General features: G+C 40.5%; 1 protein-coding gene across 2 annotated transcripts in view; it reads right to left on the reverse strand.

Moving 5' to 3' along the window:
• Positions 1–917: 917 nt before the first annotated feature.
• The window catches only part of cdc45 (CDC45 cell division cycle 45 homolog (S. cerevisiae)), a 45,591-nt gene continuing 21,242 nt past the window's right edge, over positions 918–25,266 (reverse strand). The window contains exons 8-19 of one of the 2 annotated variants that reach the window (XM_080208760.1): positions 24,443–24,504; positions 24,238–24,288; positions 22,178–22,297; positions 20,934–21,065; positions 18,850–18,948; positions 17,353–17,511; positions 10,370–10,508; positions 8,219–8,302; positions 5,785–5,903; positions 3,986–4,062; positions 2,838–2,905; positions 918–1,029 (exon numbers count right to left, since the gene is read on the reverse strand). In XM_080208760.1, the coding sequence (XP_080064886.1) occupies positions 2,841–2,905; positions 3,986–4,062; positions 5,785–5,903; positions 8,219–8,302; positions 10,370–10,508; positions 17,353–17,511; positions 18,850–18,948; positions 20,934–21,065; positions 22,178–22,297; positions 24,238–24,288; positions 24,443–24,504 (1,107 nt within the window). In that variant the 3' untranslated portion in view covers positions 918–1,029; positions 2,838–2,840. The remainder of the gene's footprint in view (positions 1,030–2,837; positions 2,906–3,985; positions 4,063–5,784; positions 5,904–8,218; positions 8,303–10,369; positions 10,509–17,352; positions 17,512–18,849; positions 18,949–20,933; positions 21,066–22,177; positions 22,298–24,237; positions 24,289–24,442; positions 24,505–25,266) is intronic. The other variant, XM_080208761.1, reaches the window with a different exon arrangement.

The following is a 25,266-nucleotide window of genomic DNA, read 5'->3' on the forward strand; positions in this document are numbered from 1 at the left end:
AGTCCCAAGCTATCACTTGCTGGGAGCAGACCACCTCTGCAAATTTATCAAAAGCAGCCACCTAATTCATTGCTTCATAACAGCTGTGTAATGAGTGAGTGCAACTGCAATTTACTATTTAGTTTGAATGTTACATTCGCTGCAAAGACCCTGCTGGGCTGCTGCAAGGTTGTACTATCAGTGGCAAAATGCCAACTGTCTTACTTAATGGTCCCTAATTGGGGCCTTAAGTAAGCAAATCAGCTGCCCATCTCTGAGGAGGGGGTAATCAGTCTGCCTCCTGGAAATGTCCCTGACAGTGGGACAGTGTTTCAGAGCTACTTTTATATTATTCAATTGTGGGTGTCACTGGCTGGCCAGCATCTATTGTCCACCCATGGCTGACTCTCAACTGCTCTCAAACTCAGTTCAAGGGTAGTTGAGAGTCAACTACAATACTGTAGCTCTGAAGTCATGTGTAGGCCAGACCACAAAGATGGCAGATTTCCTTGCCTAAAGGACATTAGTGAACCAGATAGGTTTTTTCTGACAATAGTTTCATGGTCATTAGATTCTCAATTCCAGAAACTGAATTCAAATTCCACCATTTGCCATAACAAGATTTGAACTTTAGTTCCCAAAAGATTAGGGGAGTTTCTGGATTAATAATCTAGTGTGACATCACTAAGCCATCACCTCTCCCTTAACATGGCTCCCCCTATTTCACTGCTGTCTTGCCATCCATAGCCAGTAAAATTCAGCACCGTATGCCTTTCAGGCATAAGAATGTCCATTAAAAGGAGTAACACACAAGGCAATATGTGACAAGTCATGTAAAATTGGTACTGATTTTATTTAAAATTTATGATAGTAAAATCAAGCAAATTGTACCCCTTCAATATTATATAATTTACAATCCAATGTGATTAAAAAGTCAGTAAAACATATTACATTATGACAGGGAGATAATTTATACATTTTACACAATACAAAACTAAATACAACAAAACAAACAAATCTTGTGTCTTCTTAAAATCATCAGGTATGTTCCTGAAGAATGAGAAGCAGCAAATATTAGTTGAACCTAAACAAGTATAGGGAGCTAAAATACCACAAATGTATGTTTGCCTGGGCAACAGGAATTCAGAATGCCATTCTTGTTTGTTCAAGTAAATATCAAGCTTCTCAAATATGTTTGAGTTTAAAAAAGTGTGCTGTTTCAGGATGAAGTACAAAATAAATCAGTTTTAGGCATAATTCTGACCTTCCATTCTGACTGCCAGGCATTAAATCAAACAGTGATAGGTTTATCACACAAAATAAATGCTCATGAATAATGTAGCTGCAAATGATAAACAGGACTATAAAACCAATCTCTCAGTATGTATTTGGAGTAAAGGGAAAACACTAACAAGATCTATGAATGTAATTAAAATGTCAAAACAGCCATTTTAGAATTAGATTGCTTGCATGTACACTTTAACAAGCTATTTGTCCTGCACCTAATGCAAAAAGCATCTATGTTATAAGCATCTGTTTATACTTTAAACGTTTCTTTTTGATCGTGCTTGCAGGAAAGTTTTACTATATTGGCGTAACCTTTTACTGTTTGCCTTTCCATCCTCTCCAACCTTGGCACTGTTCCTAGGTAATGAAGCTCTCATGTGCATGTATGTTATTCTGTCATCACAATCTGTTTAAAATTAGTTGATTTCAGCTGCTATTCATATGATGCCCTCATTGTAAGATGTGATAGTTGGCAGACTGATGTCAGTTGGTCAATAGCCAGGAGTCTGCCCCTAGATTCACAAATCATTTAACTTCAAAAAGGTATTTCAACTTTCCTTGAACATAATATAAACAACTCAGATATAAAAATCAGCAGATTTGTAAACATACAAATTAGGAGCAGGAGTAGGCTACTTGGCTCCTTCAGCCTACTCTGTCATTCAACAAGATTACAGCCAATCTGATTGTGATCTTACTTCCACTTTCTTCCTACCCCTGATTGCTTCTTGACAAGGCAGTCATAAGGCTATCCACTCTGCCTTAAAAATATTAATTTACCCCACCTGCACTGCTGTGTTCCAAAGATTCAGAACCCTCAGAAAAAACATTTTCTCATCTCCATTCTAAATGGGGTCATCCTTTGTTTTTACATTGTGTCCCTTAGTTGTAGTCTAAAGGGAAAATATTCTTTCAGCATCTATCCTGTCAAGTCCCCTCAGGTCTGTGTGTGTTTCAATATCATCTCTCATTCTTCTAAACTTCAATGAATACAGGCCCAAACCTGCCCAATCTTTCATTGTGAGATAACCTCTCCAACTCCAGCCATTAGTCAAGTGAGCCTTCTCTGGATTGCTTCCAACACATTTAGAAATTTTCTTCGAGATCAAAAATGTACATGGTACTCCAAGGTGTGGTTTCAACAAGGCTCTGTACAACTGCAGTAAAACATTTTGACTTTTATATTCCACCCCTTGCAATAAATGGCAATGTTCCATTTGTCTTTCTGATCACTAGCTGTACCTGCATACTAACTTTTCCTGAATTTTGTACCAGGACACCCAGATCCCTCAGTACCACATTATTATTTATATAGAGAATGCAAAACACTTGATTTCTATTCCACCTGCCAAAATGAGACAAGTGCACATTTTCTCACAATGCTACCAAAATTTTGCTTTCATGTAGCCTTGTCTATGCAGACTCCTGACATCATCTTCACAACTTACTTTACTACCTAATTTTGTGTCAAAGATTTGTAAAATGGAATGAAATATGTTTCTGAAGCATCACTGTCATGTTAGACTAGAAGCATTGGGTACTCCTGCTTCAGTAAGTGAAGCTGCACTCACCTTTTATGACAACAGAGAGATCAATGCATCCAGAAATTTGCTACGATCTTCAGTTTTCAGTTCAATTACTGCAACAAAAAGATAATTTATTGGAATGCTGCCACTGGGCATGCATCCAGGAGTTGGCAACAGCTTAAACTATCTTAATACCTGCACCAACATGACTGGCAATTATCCTACTGAGTCAAACCAGTACCAAACAGATGACTAGAGAAAGGGATGGGAGAGGTTGTGGGAAGGCAAATCCCTACTGGCATAAGTCAATATGCCCAAGTAGTAATACAGTCAAGCTGGAATGTGATGTACACCATGAGGTAATGGTGAGGTCAGTTTAGGTCATTTGGCTGGACAGCTGGTTAGTGATACAGACCAACACCAACAGCACAGGTTTTACCAGCTAAGGTTATTTACAAAGGCCCTGCTTTCTCAACCTTGCTCCTTGCCTGAGGTGTTGTGATTCTCAGGTTAAAATTACCACCAGTCAGCGCTCTCCCTCAAAGGGGAGAGCAGCTTATGGTCATCTGGAACTATTGCACCTGTACTTTTTTTTTAAAAATCTCATGTGAGTAATCAAGATGCAAGTGGATGAAAGTGTAGTCCACTGTACTGGTAATGTATATTCATTGTTGTGAGATGTTTATTCAGCAAGCACTGTCCCCACATTCACAAATATGATATCCCACTGAATAGTAATGCTATCTTGAAAGTACACAATATTAGACTTCATGTCAGACACTAGAGGATTGAAAATTTATCAGGGTATATTCTTTATTTACCACACATCATTAGCTACCTAGAGCATTCTTTATATAAGAAAACTGACCTTTCTAAAATTACTTCAACTTTGCTTCCTCCCACCCCCCAGTTAGCAAAGAAAGTCCATCCTGTAATACTCCTGTATGGAATGATTTCCCGCTACTGTATTACAAGGAAATCCTAAAACAATTGTTTGAAGCGATGCACAAAACTTTGACACGTATTACACACACACACACGCACACTTCAAAGAGTTACCCCCCTGCAATCAATCACAATTACACAGAGAAACAAGGAAAGATTCTTCCTCAAACTGGCCTTCTGGGATGAGTCACTAACAGCATTATTGCTGAACTTAATTTCACAGCACCAGTGATCTAAAAGTTACTTACTGGAAGTGTCAAAGTGATCATGCAAAGTCCGAGAGCTGGTACTTTCTGCTGCTTTCTCAAATGCTTTGCCAAAGAAACTGGAAAAAAAGTGACTGTTATATAAATTTCCACCGCCATTGTTTCAGCAATTATATACCCTGCTTCTGAATTTGAAATAACAACACTACTTGCACATTGGCACAGAGGTTAGCTCTGCTGTCTCAATGCCAGGGACCCAGGTTTGAGTCCATTCTTGGGAGATTGTGAGAAGTTTGCACGTTCTCCCTGTATCTACATGGGTTTCCTCCAGGTGCCATGCATTGCTCCACTATCCAAAGATGTGCAGGTTAGGTGGATTAGCCAGGGTAAATGCACAGGGTTACAGGGTTAGGCCAGAGGGGTGGGGTGCTCTTTTGCAGAGTCAGTGCTGACTCACCAGGCCAAATGGCCTCCTTCTGCACTGTCACGATTCTATGGTTCTACGTACTTGGAATTATAAAATTGATCCAAACAACAATCTTGCATGGATACAGCAGCTGCAGTCAGAACCCCACTTAAAATTCATACAAGAAAGATTTTTCTTTTACTAAAGGCGAAAGGTGTTAATGTTGAATTCTCTTTCCATTTTGTCACTTAGCATCTAAGCATTCAAAAGCATTCAGGTACAGCAATCAAAGACTGAGTAAAACTTTGTGCTAAATTCAGAGTTGCACTAGTATTTGCACCAGACATTGATTCATCTCATATGCTGACCTTCCTACAGCTTGTCTGACAGAGATTGAAAATTGATACAGGTCATTTGTGTCAGAATCCATTCTCCCAGTATTGAGATTAATTTCACACTCCAAGTCCTATGGTCCCTTTGTTATACAAGGTGGCACAGTGGTAGCATTACCCTAGGGACCTGGGTTCAATTCCAGCCTCAGGTGACTGTGTGGAATTTGCACCTTCTGTGTCTGCATGGGGTTTCCTTCCATAGTCCAAAGATGTGCAGGTTAGGTGAATTGGACATGCTAATTGCCCTTTAATGTCAGGGGGGTTAGCAGGGTAAATATGTGGGGTTGTGGGGAGGGGCTTGGTGGGATTGTTGTTGGTGCAGGTTCAATGGGCTGAATGGCCTCCTTCTGCGCTGTAGAGATTCTATGATTTTATAGAGCCTTTGTTAACTGCTGAAGCGATGCAATCATATCGCAGCCATTCCACCCAATTTCTCATGCTGGCTCTTTGAAATATCTACCTTCTTAGTTCACATCCCTGGAGAATGGTTTCAAGTATTTACCCAGTTCCTTTTTGAAAGTCATTATTGAATCTGTCCCTCCACCTTTCAAATTCACTTCATTTTTTTTTCTCATTAGTTTAAATCTGTGTCCTTTGATTATTGATATTCCTGTCACTGAGAATAGCTTCCCCTTATTTACTCTTATCAAAACCATTCATGTTTTTGAACATCTCTGCTCGCATGAGAACAGCTTCAGATCCTTCAGTCTCTACATGTAATTGAAGCTCCGCAAGCCTGGTACCATTCCAGCAAATCTTAAGTACAGCCTCTTCCAGCTAAAGAAAACAATTTAAAAAGAATGAACATGAAGACAATAATTCAGTTTTCCATTTGATCTCTTTTTAAACAAAACTGATTGTAAGGGAAGGATTGCTACCACTGGGATCAGCAAATTCATTGAAGATCAAACCTGAAGGGAGCCTACTGGCTTTGCCTGGCTCTGCCTGGCTCAACACCACAGCAGTTGCTGGATTCCTCACTGGGGCAAGTATTGGAGCTTCCATTTATACACCATTAAGATGATGCTTAATTACAGACTCACTTTTTCTTGTCTGAGCTTTCCGTTTCAGGTGGGATTCCAATCACTATCACAGTTCCTTTTTCCAGGTCCATTGGTGCTGCCATGACCAATGGGAGCACCTTACACCGTTTGTTCTTGGTCTGCAAGGAATAACAAATACAGTTTGAAGATGGTGCAGACCGTGCTCATTCAATATTCAATCTGTTTCTGTTCAGTCATTTGAACAGCCAAGAAGCAGACAGAGAGAGACACACACACACACATCCCCCACATATACTCAATCACTAATGGCATTCATAGAATCCCTATAGTGCAGGAGGTCATTCGACTCATCAAGTCTGCACTGACCACAATCCCACCCAGTCCCTATTCCCATAACTCCACATATTTACCCTGATAATCTGACACTAGCAATCTAACCTGCACACCTTTGGACTGTGGAGGAAACCCATGTAGACAGGGGGAGTATTGCATGCAGGGAGCCAATGCAAGTTTAGTTTTTAGGTCAAACTGGCTTTCAAAGGATTATCTGAGGGTGGAGGAGGTGAGCAAGAAGAGTGAGATAGGTGGGGGGAGAGAAAAAGAGGGGAGGCAGAAGGCGGACAAATTTGGATGCAGGAGGACAGAGGAGAGGGGCAGGCCAAAGGAGACGAAGTGGGATGTGAAAGGAGGAGGGGACAGGATGTGGGAAGAATAGGAAAGAGGAGTGGAGTGCAGGCAATGATCATGAAGGAAGTAGAACAGATAGGACACAGCAAGTGGAGACAATTTTATCACTCTTCCCCTTGCCTCAATCAGCAGTAGTGACTAATATCTAGAATTATTTGCACAATGCACATGATGGAATGAGACTGGAAAGATAATGGGTCACATGCAGAGCAAACTAATGAATGTTTGGGTACTAGCGTAGAGATGCCAAGGTCCCAAATAAGGACACACATACACAATTCTTCAAGTTTTATTTTAAATCCTTGCCACACATTTAGAAGTTTACACTTTTTTAGTTTACTACAGTTTTTAGATCTAACTAGCAGCATGAACAATAACTTCAATTTTATGAATGGATGTTAAAAGTGAGTTAAGTATTTCTATAGGTATGCAAGTAAATCAGTGTGTGTGCAGGGTTTCTCACATTCTTATTTAAGGGGTGAATAAATTATTCTCAAAGCAAATATTATTAATTCTTTGTTCCTCCACCTCCCTTTTTCATTCACCAACTTGTGACTGGTTTTAGGACCATTGGCACCAAGCATCTAAACGAGCAGTTTTTCACCATGCAGGAGCCCAAATATTTATCTCAGAACTAAACTCAATTTAATCTTTAAAGTCACACAGTAACTCAGTGACATATTTTACTGGGTAGCAATTAGAATCAGAAGCCCAGACTGATAGCTTAGTTTTATCTATAGTTTAGGTGCACAGAAGCCAATTGCAAAATCCCAACTGCCACCTGACTGAGGTCAGTTGACTGCAAAAATTGAAATACAAACCAGGGATCTTTAGTTCTGAATGGCTCACAAGTATTTCCTTTGCAAAATGAATCAGCAAATAAGCTCCAATACAATTATATATTGTTCAGTGTAAAACTAGCTGCAAATAGTTCAGTAAATGAACCCAGGGAAAGTTTTACAATCCCCCACTGGCAGAGTTTGGGGAGGGGGATTCATAAAATGAAGCATGTGGCCAACCTACTGCTGCCCAGCCTGACCTGTCTCCCATGGTATGTAAGAACATAAGAACTAGGAGCAGGAGTAGGCCATATGGCCCCTCAAACCTGCTCCACCATTCAATAAGATCATGGCTGATCTTTTTGTGGACTCAGCTCCACTTACTTGCCTGATCGTAACCCTTAATTCCTTTACTAATCAAGAATCTAACTTTCCCTTAAAAACATTCAACGAGGTAGCCTCAACTGCTTCACTGGGCAGGGAATTCTATAAATTCACAAGCCTATGGGTGAAAAAAATTCCCCCTCAACTCAGTCCCAAATCTACTCTCACTCATTTTGAGGCTATGCCCCCTAGTTCTAAGTTCCATCTCCCAGTGGAAACAACGTCCCTGCTTCTATCTTCAGTATCTTTTCATAATTTTATACGGTTCTATAAGATCCCCCCTCATTCTTCCAATTTCCTATAAGTATAGTCCCAGTCTACTCAGTGTGGAGGTGATTTAAGCCCTAAGTGACCAACTAAGTGCCACATCGTACCCTGCTGTTATTTTACATGTGGCAGAGGGCTGCCCACACTGTGTAAACTAACAGGTTGAACTGCATGGACAGCTTTCAGGTTTTTTTTGGGGGGGGGGGAGGGGTGCAGGCAGAAGTAGTTCCTTGCCAACTCTTCAGATGGCAGAATGGGGCAGAAAACCCCATTTGAAAAATCCTGCACGTCTTGCTGATTTCTACAAAGCTCTTGGTCCCAGTGAAGTTCCTTTTTGACCTCGAATACATACGTACCGAGCGGATGAAGCACTTCAGCAGGTGTTTGCACAAAAGTTTCATACAAATGGGTTTTGAATAAATCTTCACGTCTGGGGTGCCCTGCAGATGAAGGAAAGGAATTACTCAAAACAACACAATTACTAGATTGCACATGTTAGCTAAGTCACCACCTTGGTTAAGGATGCTAGAAAGTCCAGGAAATTGAAACAGCTGACAATTATAATGCCAAATCAATATGTTCTGAAAAGGGAATCATACTTGAAAAGTTAATTGTTTGTTTTCTCCACAGAATCTGCCTGACTTGAGTATTTACAGCCTTTTCTGTTTGTGTTTTTTTTTCTTGTTTGCTTTACGTCAGCATACATCGTTGAGACCTGACATCTGCTTTTTTCCTTGCTTTAAAAAATGTTATTCCTCAGAGTGATAGTGGCAACACCAAGCTTATTGCCCATTGCTAGTTGCCCCAAGGTCTTCCATTGAATTGCTGAGGTTCTTGTAGTAATAGCGTGTCATAACCATATTGGATAGTGAATTTCAGGGCAACTATACCCAAGTCCAGTATGTAGAATAATCCAAGATTATGCACTTTGCACTTTTGGTTGAAGACAGTTGCAAACACTTCAGCCTTCCCTTTTGCATTCACATGCTGATTACCACTATGCTTGAATATGGGAACATTCATATAGATAACAAATTCTTTTACTTTCCCACTATCATTCCTAAATGGACATGATTTGCTTGGGATTAATTTGTATAAGACTTCTTAGTTCTCTCCATAACTTTTACTGTTTAGTATGACATTTGGTAGGTGTAGTAGCTTCACTACATTTATACTCCCTTCTAACGTGTTCCTGGTGCCACTCCTGGCAAGGCCTTCTTTCTTCACTTCATATTGAGCAGCTCCGCTCTGTTCACTTGAAGCTGATCAAGGAGTGAGGGATGTGCTGGGCGATGACAAATGATGCCAGTCATTTGGTTTTATAATGGTGGCAACAGTTTGACTGAGTAATCCTTTTTACAGCCTATGCTCTGCAACTGCAGGCGTCATCTTCCCTGCAATGTGGTCAATGTCAGAGTTCCACGTCTTCCTCATGCATTACTGCATTTTAAACTCAGGAGATGGTTCTGTGATATAAAAGAGAGGCTGTGCTTTTGTCAGAGGACAAACGGCACCAATTGCTGCTTTTTTTGTTTAACTGACTGTTTCAGTTTGATAATGGATGCAGGCAAAATAAAGCCCCAAGTTGAGGGCAGTGTGTGCAAAAGAGTGTCTGGAGAAAATTATTGTGAACACCTAAATGAGGTCAGTTATTGCCTGGAGCTCCTACTAGGGGAACACTTCTACTGGAGAATAACAACTAACTTTCAGGCGTCAATTTAGTTACACATTTTTACAAATATACTCTTCCGTATTTTTTCTGTCTAGTTACTGAGCTTTTCGGTTCATACCTTAATGTGCAAATAAACAATGAATTAGAACTGTATAGGTCTGACATGAAAGACATTCATTTTTGAAGTGATGGAAGACAGTGAGATTGGACACTAATTGCATATAAAGGTTTACTCAAATTTTTTATATGCATTTAAATTACAGAACTATTTCTATGTTCTGGAATTGCAGCCAAATAGTTCTTTCAGGTCAGTGATAGCACTTTGGCATGTCGGATGCAAGAAACTGCAGCAAAGCAAGACAAAGAGTAGAGAAATACAGGAATGGTACTAAATACAAGGAAATATAGAAAGTGAAGTAAGTTGGGGGAAAGGAATATACTGAGGCAGACAGGCACTCAGAGCATCTTGGGATTTCAAATAAAATAGTCTTGTCAATGTTGTCTATATTCTTGAATAAATAAATGAGAATAAAACAATGAAAATTAGAAAACTCTTTAAGCTATTGTCCAGTCTGCTTATGGGTCCCCATTGCACAGGAAGTGCCCCTAATATATTATGTTTACAGTCTGTGGGAAACCGTGGTTTCTCATGATGCTTTTCTTGTAAAAATGGCAAAACCCTGCCCCAGGGGTTGTACCTATTGTAAAAATATGTTTATCCAAGTCTGATTTGACTTCCCTGGTCACTTTGTTCACAATCCAGCTAGTCTGCACCCTTGTAAAAGTATTCAAATTCCCTAAAAATGTCTCAAGCTTGGCCCAAATTGATCCTTACCTCTTGTAAGTAACAGTATAGAAAAGGTCCTTGCGAGATAATGAGGTTGGTGCAAATGCAGCTAGCTACTGTTTGGTGAATGGCTCGAAGCTGTTGTTTGGCTAATTCCAGACCCTGTTGCAGCTTATCCAGGTTACTTCTAGGGAAGCAAAAGTAACAAAAGGTAGTTAATACTTCCATTATGAATTCTGATTTTCAACTTATAGACTCTCACTGTGCACCACATTAAATGTAAAAAAACCTTGGGCAGGGGAAGCAGAGGTGGGTTGGATTTTTGTGGGTTTTCCAGTTCACCCTCTATGTCCATCATACCAAGACCCTTCACAAAAGTAATATCAGACAATTGGAGCTATTAGAACAGGCACTCAGAAATTTGGTCAAAGAGGTAGTTAAGAAGTGTCAAAGAAAGGGAGAGGTAGAGAGATTTAATGAGGGAATTTCATTCAACGATGGTTGAGGGTTTGGCAATTATAGAATAAAGTGATTGCAAAGTAGAGTGGGGCATATTGCCGTGGTAACAGAGAGCGATTGAAATGGGTTAAGTGCATCTTCCTGGCTACTGTGTTGATATATCTAATGTCACATTGTATGTCTTTTGATGCATTCTGCTTTAACAGTGGTACGCATGGCACACAAGGATCAAAGGTAGAATTGGTATCAAAGCAAAACTGCGATTTTCCAGAGTTCTTCTAGTGAGTCATGAGCTCAATAATAAAGAATTGTATAATCATACTGAAAAAAAATGGTGATATGATCTGCCTGAGTATTCATGTTGGATTGTGTAACATGGGCTCACTGAAGACTCCATATGTGGATATTACAACTGATGTCTACATACACTGGCATTTTAAAGTAACAAAACAAAATAGAAGAGGAAATGAATCCAAACACTGCCAATTCCCACATTTCCATTTGTAATTGAATAGAATTTGTGCAGAATTTACTTCCCGTTTTCAAGATGTTGTTTCCCCAAACTCATTGTCATGGCACACAACGGTAACAGACTCTAAACACAAAAATAATCAGAACTGTAGGAATAGAAAGCTTTATTTGAAATGAGAGATTAGCATTTGGCTTTATACTGCAGCCTGGTTAAAGATTGAGAACCACTGTCCTCACCCCACCACTGCCTTTTAGGTTAGGTAACAAGAACATGGACAGCATCTGGTGGTTGAAACAAGGCACTACAACGTAGAAAGGTGTTTCCATTGCTAAATTTTCCAATACACCAGTTCCCCCCGTAAGCTGTGTGACCATTGAGTACATAACAGTGGTTTACTCTCTTGCTCAGCAATGATGGAGGTACAAGAGGCTCAATAAAATGGCCTTAAGAGCAAGAGCGTTTGGAACCGTCAAATTACATTGCCATTTTAAGGAACAGATTTGCCACAGAAATGGTGAAACTTGCTAAAACACATCCCATTGGTCTGGTGGTGATTATTCTTTTTGTGGTTAGAGAATACTGTGGCGAGGGTAGGAGTGAGGGGTAAAAGCTTGATAGATAAGCCGGGCTTTCCTGTCCAGCTTCATGTTTGTTTCAGCTTTTCTGTGGAAAATTAAGAATGCAAGTTTTGGAAGAAATGTATACCTTCATGTTATTAATATTTTTAGGGAGACGGGTTACAAAGTGGTCACATCACTAGTAATCCTGAGGCTCAGGCTAATGCTCTGGGGACACGGGTTCAAATCCCACCACAGCAGCTGGTGGAATGTGAATTCATTGAAGATGGAGTTATAGAGGTTACAGCATGGAAACCGGCCCTTCGGCCCAACTTGTCCATGTCACCTTTTTTTAAGCTCCTAAACTAATCCCAATTGCCTGCATTTGGCCCGTATCCCTCTATACCCATGTTATCCATGTAACTGTCTAAACATTTTTAAAAGACAAAATTGTACCCACCTCCTCTTACCTCTGGTAGCTCATTCCAGATACGCACCACCCTCTGAAGAAAAACTTCCCCTCTGGACCCTTTTGTATCTCTCCCCTTTCACCTTAAACCTATGCCTTCTAATTTTAGACTCCCCTACCTCTGAAAAAGGATTTGACTATCTAGCTGATCTGTGCCCCTCATTATTTTATAGACCTCTAAGATCATCCCTCAGCCTTCTACGTTCCAGAGAAAAAAGTCCCAGTCTCAGTTCTCTCCTTATAACTCAAACCATCAAGTCCCAGTAGCATCCTAGTAAATCTCTTCTGCACTCTTCCTAGTTTAATAATATCCTTTCTATATTTGTATGACCAGAACTGTACACTGTGTTCCAAGTGTGGCCTTACCAATGTCTTGTACAACTTCAACAAGATGTCCCAACTCCTTTATTCAATGTTCTAACCAATGAAACCAAGCATGCTGAAAGCCTTCTTCACCAATCTGTCCACCTGTGACTCCACTTTCAAGGAACAATGAACTTGTACCCCGAGATCTCTGTTCTGTAACTCTCCCCAACGCCCTACCATTAACTGAGCAAGTCCTGATTCAATCTATCAAAATGCATCACCTCACATTTATCTACACCCTCTACCATTTATCAGCCCACTGGTCCAATTGATCAAGATCCCATTGCAATCCAAGGTAACTTCCTTCACTGTGCACTATGCCACCAATCTTGGTGTCATCTGCATACTTACTAACTATGCTTCCTATATTCGCATCCAAATCATTAATATAAATGACAAATAACAGTGGACAAATAACATTGATCCCTGAGGCACATCACCAGTCACAGGTCTCCAGTTTGAAAAACAGCCTTCTACAATCACCCTCTGGCTTCTGTCAAACGAACTTTGTATCCATTTAGCTACCTCACCCTGGATCCAGTGAGATTTAACTTTATGCAACAACCTATGAGGTATCTTGTCAAAGGCCTTGCTAAAATCCATGTAGACAATAATCAACTGCAATGCTCTTATCTACCTTCTTGGTAGCTATGAGGAGAGGCTGAATAAACTAGGCTTGTACTCGTTAGAGTTTAGAAGAATGAGGGGAGATCTCATTGAGACATATAAGATGATGAATGGCATGGATAGGACAGAGGTGGAGAGACTCTTCCCAATCAGAAAGGACAGTAGGACTAGGGGGCACAGCCTCAAGATAAAGGGGAAGCGGTTTAGAACAGAGTTGAGGAGGAACTTCTTCACTCAAAGGGTGGTGAATCTGGAATTCTCTGCCCATTGAAGTGGTGGAGGCTGCCTCGCTAAATATTTTTAAGACGTGGGTTGATGGGTTTTTGATAAGCGAGGGGATTAAGGGTTATGGGGAGAGGGCGGGAATGTGGAACTGAGCCACGACAGATCAGCCATGATCTTATTGAATGGCGGGGCAGGCTCGAGGGGCTAGATGGCCTACTCCTGCTCCTATTTCTTATGTTCTTATCCCTTCAAAAACTCAGTCAAATTTTCCATTCACAAAGCCATGCTGACTGTCCTTAAATGCCTGTAGATCCTGTCTCTCAAAATACCTCCAACAACTTACCCACCACAGATGCGAGACTCACCGGTCTGTAGTTCCCAGGCTTTTCCCTGCAGCCCTTTTTAAAACAAGGCACAACATTTGCCACCTCCAAGCTTCAGGCAACTCACTTGTGACAATCGATGAATCAAATATCTCCGCTAGGGGACCTGCAATTTCCTCCCTAGCGTCCCACAACGTCCTGGGATAGACTTCATCAGGTCCCGAGGATTTATCTGCCATGATGCGCTTTAAGACTTCCAGCATCTCCTTCTCTGTAAATATGTACACTCCTCAAATTATCGCTGTTTATTTCCCATGTTCACTAACATCCATGCTTTTCTCAACAGTAAGTGCTGATAAGAAATATTCATTTAGGATCTCACCCATCTTTTGCGGATCTAGAATACAAGCTGGTCACAGTAACGGTGACCATGACAATTATTATCAATTGTAGACATCATCTGGTTCACAAAAGCCTATTAGGACCGTATGTATAACTCCAGGCTCGTAACAATATGGCTGATACTGAAATGGCCCAGCAAGTCACTAAGTTCAATGGCAATCAGGGATAGGCAACAAATGCTGGCCTTACCAGTGATGCCACATCCATTAAAACAAAGAACTATGATTTTTGGCCATCAGTGGTCAAAATAAATACTTCTCAAAGTTCATTTCAAAGCAACTGTATTAATTTGCAATGCAGCCATCTCACTGCCAGACTTACTTACTCTAAAGATTACAGCATGATTCAGTGACCTCTGATGTCAAACAAAACATCTAAATGACTAGTAAGCAACATCTGCTTACATTCTTGAGACTGTCATGGAAAGCTTAAATAGAGGAAGAATTGTTATTAGAAAATTAGATTTGGAAAAGGTTTGCAGGATTTTAGACCTACATTAAATTTCAGATTTCCTTAGAGAACTGATATCCCTGACTGCCTCCAATTTAAAACACTTACCCTAGCGCTTAAACCACTTCCTGGCCTTTCCTCGCTTTAATGTCTGTCAGCTTTGAACTCCATGAACTTCACATTTCTTCCATGAATGCTTCTTGTTCATCATCCTCTCCTTTCACTTCAACAAACACCATATCTTCAGTTGTATTGCCTTCACACTTTGGAGCGCCCCAACATTCTCCACTTTTGCTCCTTTCAGAGGGTCCTCTTTCTTGGACCAAACATGCCTCTAACATCCCCTTTACCAGCTAAAAAAACATTGTTGTCTAGTTGCATTCAAGCATCTTGGGGCATATTTCTGAATGAATGACATGTTGCTTTCCCTATGCTTTAGCTTGGATTGAAACCAGAATAAATGCATGCCCAAAATATTTTTCACGATACTGAACATTTTCTGTTTGTCCTACCTATACTCCTGGATGTATACTTGTGCCACCTTAAGTAACAATCACATCTGCTGCTGGATTGTGAAGATCTTACGTAACTCACAACAAATCAGGTGAATGTAATGTTTACCCGCCAAAACCAAACTTTCATACCTATGGTGGAAGCATTAACCAAGCACATGTCCATTAGTTTCAGATAGAGCCAGCATAGTAGAGATTGAACATAAGAACATAAGAAATAGGAGGAGTAGGCCATCTAGCCCTTTGAGCCTGCCCCGCCATTCAGTAAGATCATGGCTGATCTGTTGTGGCTCAGTTCCACATTCCCGCCCTCTCCCCATAACCCTTAATCCCCTCGCTTATCAAAAACCCATCAACCCGCGTCTTAAAAATATTTAGCGAGGCAGCCTCCACCACTTCAACGGGCAGAGAATTCCAGAGATTCACCACCCTTTGAGTGAAGAAGTTCCTCCTCAACTCCGTTCTAAACCGCCCCCCCTTTATCTTGAGGCTGTGCCCCCTAGTCCTACTGTCCTTACTGAGCGGGAAGAGTCTCTCCACCTCTATCCTATCCATCCCATTCATCATCTTATATGTCTCAATGAGATCTCCCCTCATTCTCCTAAACTCTAACGAGTACAAGCCTAGTTTATTCAGCCTCTCCTCATAGCTCAACCCCCTCAACTCCGGTATCAGCCTAGTAAACCTCCTCTGCACTCCCTCCAAGGCCAAAATATCCTTGCGTAAGTGCGGCAACCAAAACTGCACACAGTACTCCAGCTGCGGCCACACCAATGCCCTGTACAGCTGCAGCAAGACCTCTCTACTTTTATATTCAATCCCCCTCGCTATGAAGGCCAGCATCCCATTCGCCTTCCTGACCACCTGCTGCACCTACAGGCTGGGTTTTTGCGACTCATGCACAAGGACCCTGAGGTCCCTCTGCACCGTCGCCTGCTGCAGTTTTTCACCACGTAAGTAATAATCCTTCCTACCATTATTCCTACCAAAGTGGACCACCTTGCACTTGCCAACATTAAATTCCATTTGCCAGTTCCTGGCCCATTCGCCCAGCCTATCTACATCCTTCTGCAGACTCTCCACACCCTCCTCGCAATTTGCCGTTCCACCAATCTTGGTGTCATCAGCAAATTTTGACACCATACACTCGGTTCCCTCCTCCAGATCATCTATATAAATGGTAAATAGCTGAGGCCCCAGCACCGACCCCTGGGGCACTCCACTAGTCACCAACCGCCAATCCGAATAGCACCCATTAACCTCCACTCTCTGCCTCCTATTTGACAACCAATCCTCTATCCACGCTAAGACCCTACCCCCAACTCCATGCCCCCTTACCTTCTGCAATAACCTCTTGTGAGGTACCTTGTCAAACGCCTTCTGAAAATCAAGAAAGACCACATCCACCGGCTCTCCTCTATCCACCGCCCTAGACACATCCTCATAAAACCAATAAATTTGTCAGACACGACTTCCCCTTAACGAAACCGTGCTGCGCCTGCTCTATCAAGCAATTCCCCTCAAGATGCCTCGCTATTTCCTCCTTGATGACGGATTCTAACATTTTACCTACAACAGACGTTAAACTAACCGGCCTATAATTCCCTGCCTTTTGCCTGCCACCCTGGATTGGATTAATTCACTAATCAATACTATAACATGATATACAAAGTGGCTTTTCCTATTTCTGTGTCATGATCTATTTGATCTTCTGGGCACAGCAAAGGTGGGAAAAAAAAAAATCAGACTGGGGGAAGTGCACAACCTGACAGGATGTTTGATTTTTGGTCCATCAATTTAAATGCACAGAAAGTCATGTGGGTTCCCTTACAGTCACATACTCCACCTCAGCAAAAGTTTTTTGTCTTCTCAATACCAAGATGTTACAATAGCCCTGGGAACCGAACAGGAAAATCTGCCACAACAACAGGAATACTGAAAATACTCAGCAGGCCTGGCAGCAAGTGTGGAGAGAGAAACAGAGTTAACATTTTGCCTTGAATATGGCTCTTCTTCAGAACAAGAGAATGTATTCCATGTTTAACTCGAAGCTTAGAAACAAGAATATTAAGTTACTTTCAAACTACTCCAGTAATAGCTTTCCATCCTAGTACAGAAATATCTGCAGTGCAGCTCAGACCCTGCACAGAACATGAAGAGAAGCTGTACCTGGAAAGACTGTCTAAGGCTTCAATGAAGTTTCCATTCTCATCGTCATTTTCAATGTTTTCAAGCAGAGAAGCTGCTGAATAAACAACGTCACTGGCAAGGAACTTGTTTTTAAACCCAAAATGCACACTGAAAGTCTGCACTCGGATATCCTTCATCCTGAAAATAAAATCAATGTCTCCATCACCAGTGTGACAGTTACAAATTGCTTTATCAACTAGTTAATTGACTACTATGATAGAGAACACTCAAAGATGTTGAATGCTGCTCTTGCTATCTCCTGTCAATTCCTACATGCCCTCTATTGGGCAAAACAAAGAACGATCAGTTTACTCCACAGTACAGGTCCCTCTAAAAGGGAAGCACGCCATACATGAGAAATAAATTAACATTGTTTTTTTCCAAATTAATTATAAATACTTAGTTTTTGCTAGGCTGCTTTTACTTTTTGTAAAACAACTTGCACTGGAATAGCAGCTTTACAGAAAGAACCATCCCAAGGACAATACTTCCAACAATGTAGCACTCTCTCAATGGAAAAATTTATCAGCTTAGATAACATGCTGAAGTCTGTTACTGGGTTTTAATCCACAACTTTAGGACTCAGAGGTCGATGCTATAAACCGGCTGGGGGTTGGTTTGGCTCAGTTGGCTGGACAGCTAGTTTGGAATGCAAAGTGACGCCAACAGGTTAGTTCAATTCTCGTACCGGCTGACGGTATTCATGAAGGCCCTGCCTTCTCAACCTTATCCCTCACCTTAGATGTGGAAACTCTGAGGTTAAATTCACCACAAGTTAGCTCTCCCCCTCAAAAGGGAGAGCAGCCTATGGTCATCTGGGACTATTGCTTTCTCACAGCATCAAAATCCTGAAACTCCTCATTCAACAGCTGTGTGGAAACACCTGTAAAATAGGGGCTGCAGTGATATAAAATGGTGGCCCACCACAGCCTTCTTAATGACAACCAAGGATGGGCATTAATTCCTGGCCCTGTTAGTGACATACATGTCCTAAGGAACAATAAATACAAACAGTAACATACTGCATAAAGAATAAATTGAGAACGAGACCAATCAAGAACTGTGAACTTTGCAATTGCAATTCTGCAAGCCGTCAACTCAAAGCTACTTTCATTATCACTACTAGTGACTTCAGGATGGAAACAGAATGAAGAAACTCTGTTTCTGATCATGTGCAGTTCAACAATGTTTAAACAATCAGAACTCAAAATTGCTAACTGTTTCTAGGTGCAGGAGAACCAGTTCTTTCCACCTTTCCCCAGAAAGGCACTCCCCAATACAATCACTAAAATCTTAATCATATTTATCTTTTATTTTGAGTGCAGTACAAAGGCACCTTCAATGCTTCAATCTGCCCACAATGCAACAGGAAATCAACTCCCGCTCACTATTCAGCAGCGTGCATTCACTTTGTCTTTGATAAAATCAGACCATAGTAATTCTATGACTGTAAATTTAAGATTATTTTGTTTATACCCAAATTTGTTAGCCGATTCCTCAATCATTTCCCGTAAATTTTCCTTCAATGCGATGTCCATGGAGTTAAACTTCTGCCTGACCTGTTTCAGGGGAAGTCTGCAACGTAAGTGAGAAAATTAACGTTTAGATTGAAATAAACAAATCCAAAACCAGCAGTTACATGGACACTACAACACAAATACGGAGGTTTAAATGTAACATCACTGACTCCCTTTGAAAAAGGCAAATAGAGGTGATCCATATAGACCAAAGACTCAGATTTGAATCATCTTCTGCACTGTGTTCACTGAAATTAGGCTTTCCATTCCTTGGGCCAGGGAGTACAAAATGACAGGAGTCCAGTTCCTGATCTCTGGTTTGTAACTCCTGGCAAGAGCGACATGTAAATATTAAGTGAGCATGGGATCAGGTTCAGCTATAAAGTCCAGTGTCGTCAAAACAGTTTACGAACATTGACTCTCTAGGCACACAAATAAATTGGCTTCTTGGGGTTTTGGGCAGTATATTTCCCACATTATATGTCACCTGCCAACTACAGGACAACCAGCAACCATGAAACAGTATATAATGAGTACATTTTACCTAATGCTGTCAAAACGAGAGGAAGTTAAAACAAAATTAGGACATTTAGAAAATACGTTCCATATTTGAAGGACCGTGGAAATTGGAAATAATTAATCTCCTTGAAATTGACTATTGTGAGCACAGACCGGTAATTATTCACAATTTTAATATTCACAACTTTAAATACAACTTACATTACATGTTTTAGACCTCTGTGATTGCACATGCACAATTGCAACAGCAGAGGACTGACAGAGGTGTTTTCCTTGCCTTGTCCTTTCTCTTTGACTTATTAATTCTCCTCTCATGTGATTCTCCCCCCCCTTATTTAGTCAAAAGCAAATTATGCAGCCCTAGTTATATAATTCACCAGGGACCAGTCCTAGTGCAATTCAGGTGAAGACAGTCCAATAGGACTACTCTCTCATTTCCCAGCACTGATGAGTTTACAAGGAATCAAAACTGATTTCATCCACACCATTCTTTTTTATTTTCAATTTTATTTTTATTTACCCCTTGCCAATTCACTCATGGATCAGGTAATAATCCAGAGATTATCTTTGTGGTTCTGCTTCTTTAATTTAGCCTCTAGCTGCTCTTAATCCCCAAGCTGAACCTCCTTCTTGGTCATATCTATGTTATTAGTACTCTGGTGGACCACAACAACCAGATCCTTCCCCTCCCGTTGCAAGTTCCTCTTTAGGCCCTAGCAAACATGTCAACCCCAGCACCAAGAAAGCAATACAAATTTCAAGACACATGCTCTTGGCTCAAAGATTGTCAACCCTTTAATTATACTGTCCCTTCTACAACTCCTTTCTGTTTACTCCCTCCAACTTGAATGTCTCCTTGCATCATGGTGCTGTGATCAGTTTCCTCATCCATCCTGCAGTCACTGCTCTTGTCCACACAAGATCCAAGAACCTCAAACCTGTTGGACACTGTGAGGATGGAGACTTCTCTACTTTCAGCTTCGCAATCCCTACACCTGCCTCACTCAAAGTCATGCTATCCTGTTCTAACCAATGACTAAATCAGAAGAACCTAACCTAGGGGCTGTGACTGTCTTCTAGAATAAAGTCTCCAGGTAACCCTGCCACTCCTTGATGCATTGCAGTATCCTAAACTCAGACTCCAGCTCATCAACTCTGATCCAAGTTCCTAGAGCTAGATATTTGGGTTGCCATGGATCACATAGTGATCACCAGTTACATTTTACAGCTGCAACACATTGCCTGTCCAGCCATTCTTATTATGTTTTATTTAACTTATTTAAAATACTTTTAATTTCAATAAACACCATAGGTTAGAGAAAGAAAAGAGAAAAATACTCACTAATCAAAGTCCGATCTTTTTTCTGGTCAGGTCACACTTTAATTTTCTTCAGAACACAGATGGTCTACTCTGAACCCACAGACTCACGTCTAATTCTTTAAACTTTTGCTACTGTCTCACTGCTCCCCCTCGGGCCCACTCTTTAAACTCTCAACGGAAGTGGATTTAAAGGATTCACATACCCCATGTCTGCAAGAAACTCCTGCAGTCTCTTCAGACCTTGCATGGACCAGAGTTTGAGATTGGCATAGGTGTAACTGGAGTTGCACATACTTTCATACAGTGTCCAATGCTGATACAGGGCTAAGCGCAGGCTGCAGCAGGCATGCAGTTAAGGAGAAAAAAAAAATCAGCCAAATATTTAGAAAGTTCAGCTCGGAATGAGAGGATTACAAAATAATCTCTAAACATCCTACCAAGGAACTGGAGAAAAAGTGGACCAATAGTAGAGGTGAGGAATGAGTAGCAAAGGCTGCATTCACACTCAAACTGTAGTATCAATGCAAAGAGGTTTTGCACAAAAATCTTTTAACTAAGTCCAGAATTAGTGCATCATCTGTTAAGTGTCATTAGACCACTCTCTTTCTCTCTGAGTCTGCAAATCTCTAGTGGAGCCAGAGATCATCACAAGGTCTACCATGTGTCATCCACTGCGACCATCTCCCCCTGAACGTTACACCGTGTGGTAGACAACAGATGGGGGAGCTTCTTGTTCCATTTCACTGAATAGTAGCTTAACTAAAGATTTTATTTCTTTTTGCAATGTTGTTTATCTACTCCCTTTCTGCTGTATTCCACATTTGAATACACCTATGTTAGTTGTAGATTAACAGTTCAATAGCAGATGGTGGACATTAACTGGAATTGAGCCCCCCCAGACAAAAACTGTGGTTGTTGGGTTCAGAGAAATATGCTTGTCATGTGCAACTGTGTAAAGATTGGCTCAAGTTAACTTCTTCACCAACTTTCTGGAATGGAACATTCTGTACCAAAGCAGACAGGCAACTTATTCCAAGGGCCCTTATTAAGTCTTTGCAATTGAGAAAGTTGACAATAAAATGGCCAATCATGTTTGATTCCTTTCTATGCATCAGCTGAGATCCTGAGGATAACATTGCTTCTGTTTGCTTGAAATACTGAATAGTAAAAGAAATATGAACCTTCCCATCCATGACCAATAGCATGGGCACCAGGGCACAATGTCCAGCAAGGTTGCATAATATGCTTCATTGCTTTATTGAAAATAATGAAAATAATTTGATTTCAAACCTACTGAAATAATAAAGTTTAACTTAATAACAAAACAAATGCATTTTAAGAAAATACATTAGGACCACGTTTTTGATGTTTAGTGCCCAGTAGTTTACAGTATTAGCTTTTTTATTTTTGTCTCATTGCTTTGATCCATGCTGTGATTAAAGGATACTCGTAGTCAAAGGAGATCCTCATGCAGTCAATAGAAAGTGTGTTCTCCTCATCCTCATTGCGATGATTGTGTCGTGAGACATGACGCTGCACAGTGCCAACGTCAGTCACATATTTTATGCTGCAGAGCAAAAAGATATGCTATAATTAAACCTCATTTTACGACCAAAAGAAACAAAAATCAAATTCAGAAGTGCCATCCAAGCCTTATCTAGTGCCATTACAAAGCTTCCCAAAGCACTTCACAGAAGTATATTCAGATAAGAGAGAGAGAGAGCGAATGAGCGAAGGTTAGGAGAGGAAATTCCAGAGATCAGAACCTAGACAACTGAAGGCAATAGTGGGCCAGAGATAGTTGAGAATACCCAAGAGGTCAAAGTTGAAGGAATGCAGTCTTTAGAAGGTTGTAAAGCTCTTGCACATTACCAAGAATTTGCCGGGTGTGGGGAGGGGGAATGACGCTATAAAGAATATTGCCATTCTCAGGATTTTGTGTTTATACGAGTCCATTATCTATCAGTTTCAGGAATAAATACGCACATGGAAAATATTTGTTGAATAAATGTACAACTACAATAATGTGGGGGCAACTCTTTACAATCTTGGACAATTATGGGGGCATAAGGAGAACAGAAATACATTGTCCTATTCTTCTTGACTCCTCGTCCACCCATAGTATTTTCATAATAAGGGACTTCTTTTGACCATTCATTTTGATGAAATAATCAGAATTACAAGACTGATAGACTCCTTAAAAAAAAATATTTTCACAACTTCTAATTTTCCCACAGAATCACTGCAATGTATAGTGGCACTTTTGGCAGTCAATGTTAATTAGCCCGTTAATCATTTCAACTGAATTCACCAATTCTCACAACTAATTTGCATAGAACTAACTAACAAATGTTGTGCAGTGTTAGATGCATTCAAGCTCTAATTCACTTTAAATAGTTTTTCTGTTGCAAAGGTTAAAGAGAAGACATCAAGAACATTCACATTAAGGGGTCTAAATTAATCGAATAAATTAAAAATATTTAGAAGATACAGTTGGAACAGTGTTGGAACCCAGATGTCAGAAATGAAATGAATTGATGGAATTCTACCAAACTGATGGAATCGAAGGGTCTTGCATAAGACCTGGCAACCCCAACTCAAATCTGTGTAAAGTATAATTTTGTAATTTGGCTCAAAAATGGCCAAAGGTAGTTTAAATGAATGAAATGGAACTTTCACTCATGAAGTTGTAAATGCTCTTTCCAGCTCCAGTTAAGATGTATTGTTAAAGAACAAATCTAATTAGAACAAAGCACAAGAACATAAGAATTTGGAGCAGGAGTAGGCAATTCAGCCACTCGAGCCTGCTCCACCATTCAATACGATCATGGCTGGTCTCACCTCCACCTTCCTGCCCACTCCCAACAATCCTTCAACCCATTACTAATAAAAATTTGTTCATCTCCTCCTTAAATTTACTCAATGTCCCGGCATTCACCGCACTGATTTAGTGAATTCCATAGATTCACAACCCGTTGAAGTAATTTTTCTCATCTGTTTTAAACCTGCTACCCCTTATCCTAAAACTATGACTTCTTGTTTTAGGTTTCCCCCATGACAGGAAACATCTACGTCTACCCTCTCAATCTCCTTTATAGCTTACATACCTTAAATCTCCCCTCATTCTTCTAAATTCTAAAGAACATAGGTCTAAGCTGCTCAATCTCTCTTCATAAGACAAGTCCCTCATCTCTGGAATTAATCTGGTGAAACCCAATCTGAACTGCCTCCAGTGCACTCTTCCTTAAGTAAAGGGATCAAAACTGTGCACAATACTCCAGCTGCTGTCTCACTGACACTTTGTACAGTTGCAACAACAGTTCCCTACTTATGTCCTCTATTCCTTAAGCAATAAGACCCAGAATCCAATTTGTCTTCCTTATTATCTGTAGTACCTGCATATTAGCTTTCTACGATTCATGCACGAGGACACTCTAATACTGTTTAGCCTGGGAATGCTTCCTATTGACATTGGCTTTAAAAGTACAGAAGCATTCCAGAACTTACTGGGTGATTTTGTCATGAACCCACTGATCCGTCAAGCCAACAATAGCCCACCTGAAAAACAAAAGACATACATAACACAGGATTATAGCAGACAGTAGGGTAAATTGCTTATTTTCTAATAACAGCTATGAAATTCTCAGCAACAAAGCTGAGAATTGAATATATTTTATTTAATAGAAAACCATTATGTGCAGGAATCTCTTACCACAACATGTCATTTGAATCTTTAGACATGATCCAGGCCAGCTCAAATATCACCATGGCAGACTGAAAGCAAGAGACAGAGATATTAATCAACCAGTTCTGGTTATTCACATTCAGTAAGGATTTAAAGCACTGCAGCTTTGGAAATTTAACATACACAAAGCACCATAGAGTTGTTTATTGTTTAACCAACTTCCCTGCAATGATGTTCCGAAACACCTTAGCTTATACTGTTCTGGATTTTAAGTTGTGTGCTAACAAAAAAGAGAAATGAACGCAATCCAAAATATAATTCAGATCAATTCCAAATTTGCCCTAACACAGCATCTGTTATGCAAAGTCATTATAATAGTGCTTTCTAGAAAGAATTATGCAGAGAAGATGTGGTGCTATCTGGTTCAAATGACATGTAATATTCAGTTTGCTCCAACACCAAAAAGTGGGGCAAGTACAATGCACAGCTCAACACTTAAGGTCAAATGACTATTTCCAAACGAATTATTCATTGACGAGGTGAGCATTCAATTTTATTCACAGGCCAAATTTCCCTCGGCCAAAGTGAACAAGGAGCACTTTTTTGGATTTGTAAGGTTCCAGTGTTTCACTCACGATTTGACAGTGCAAATAGGTTAGGAATATTCATAGAACATCAAACAGTACAGACCCTTTGGCCCTCGTTGTGCTGAGCTATTTCTGAACCCAAGATCAAGCTATCCCACTCCCTATCATTCTGGTGTGCTTCACATGCCTATCCAATAACCGCTTGAAAGTGCCTAAAGCGTCCGACTCCACTACCACAGCAGGCAGTGCATTCCATACCCCATC

Source organism: Carcharhinus amblyrhynchos, chromosome 20, assembly GCF_965287045.1.
Source record: "Carcharhinus amblyrhynchos chromosome 20, sCarAmb.v2.hapA, whole genome shotgun sequence".
NCBI classification, from domain to species: domain Eukaryota; kingdom Metazoa; phylum Chordata; class Chondrichthyes; order Carcharhiniformes; family Carcharhinidae; genus Carcharhinus; species Carcharhinus amblyrhynchos.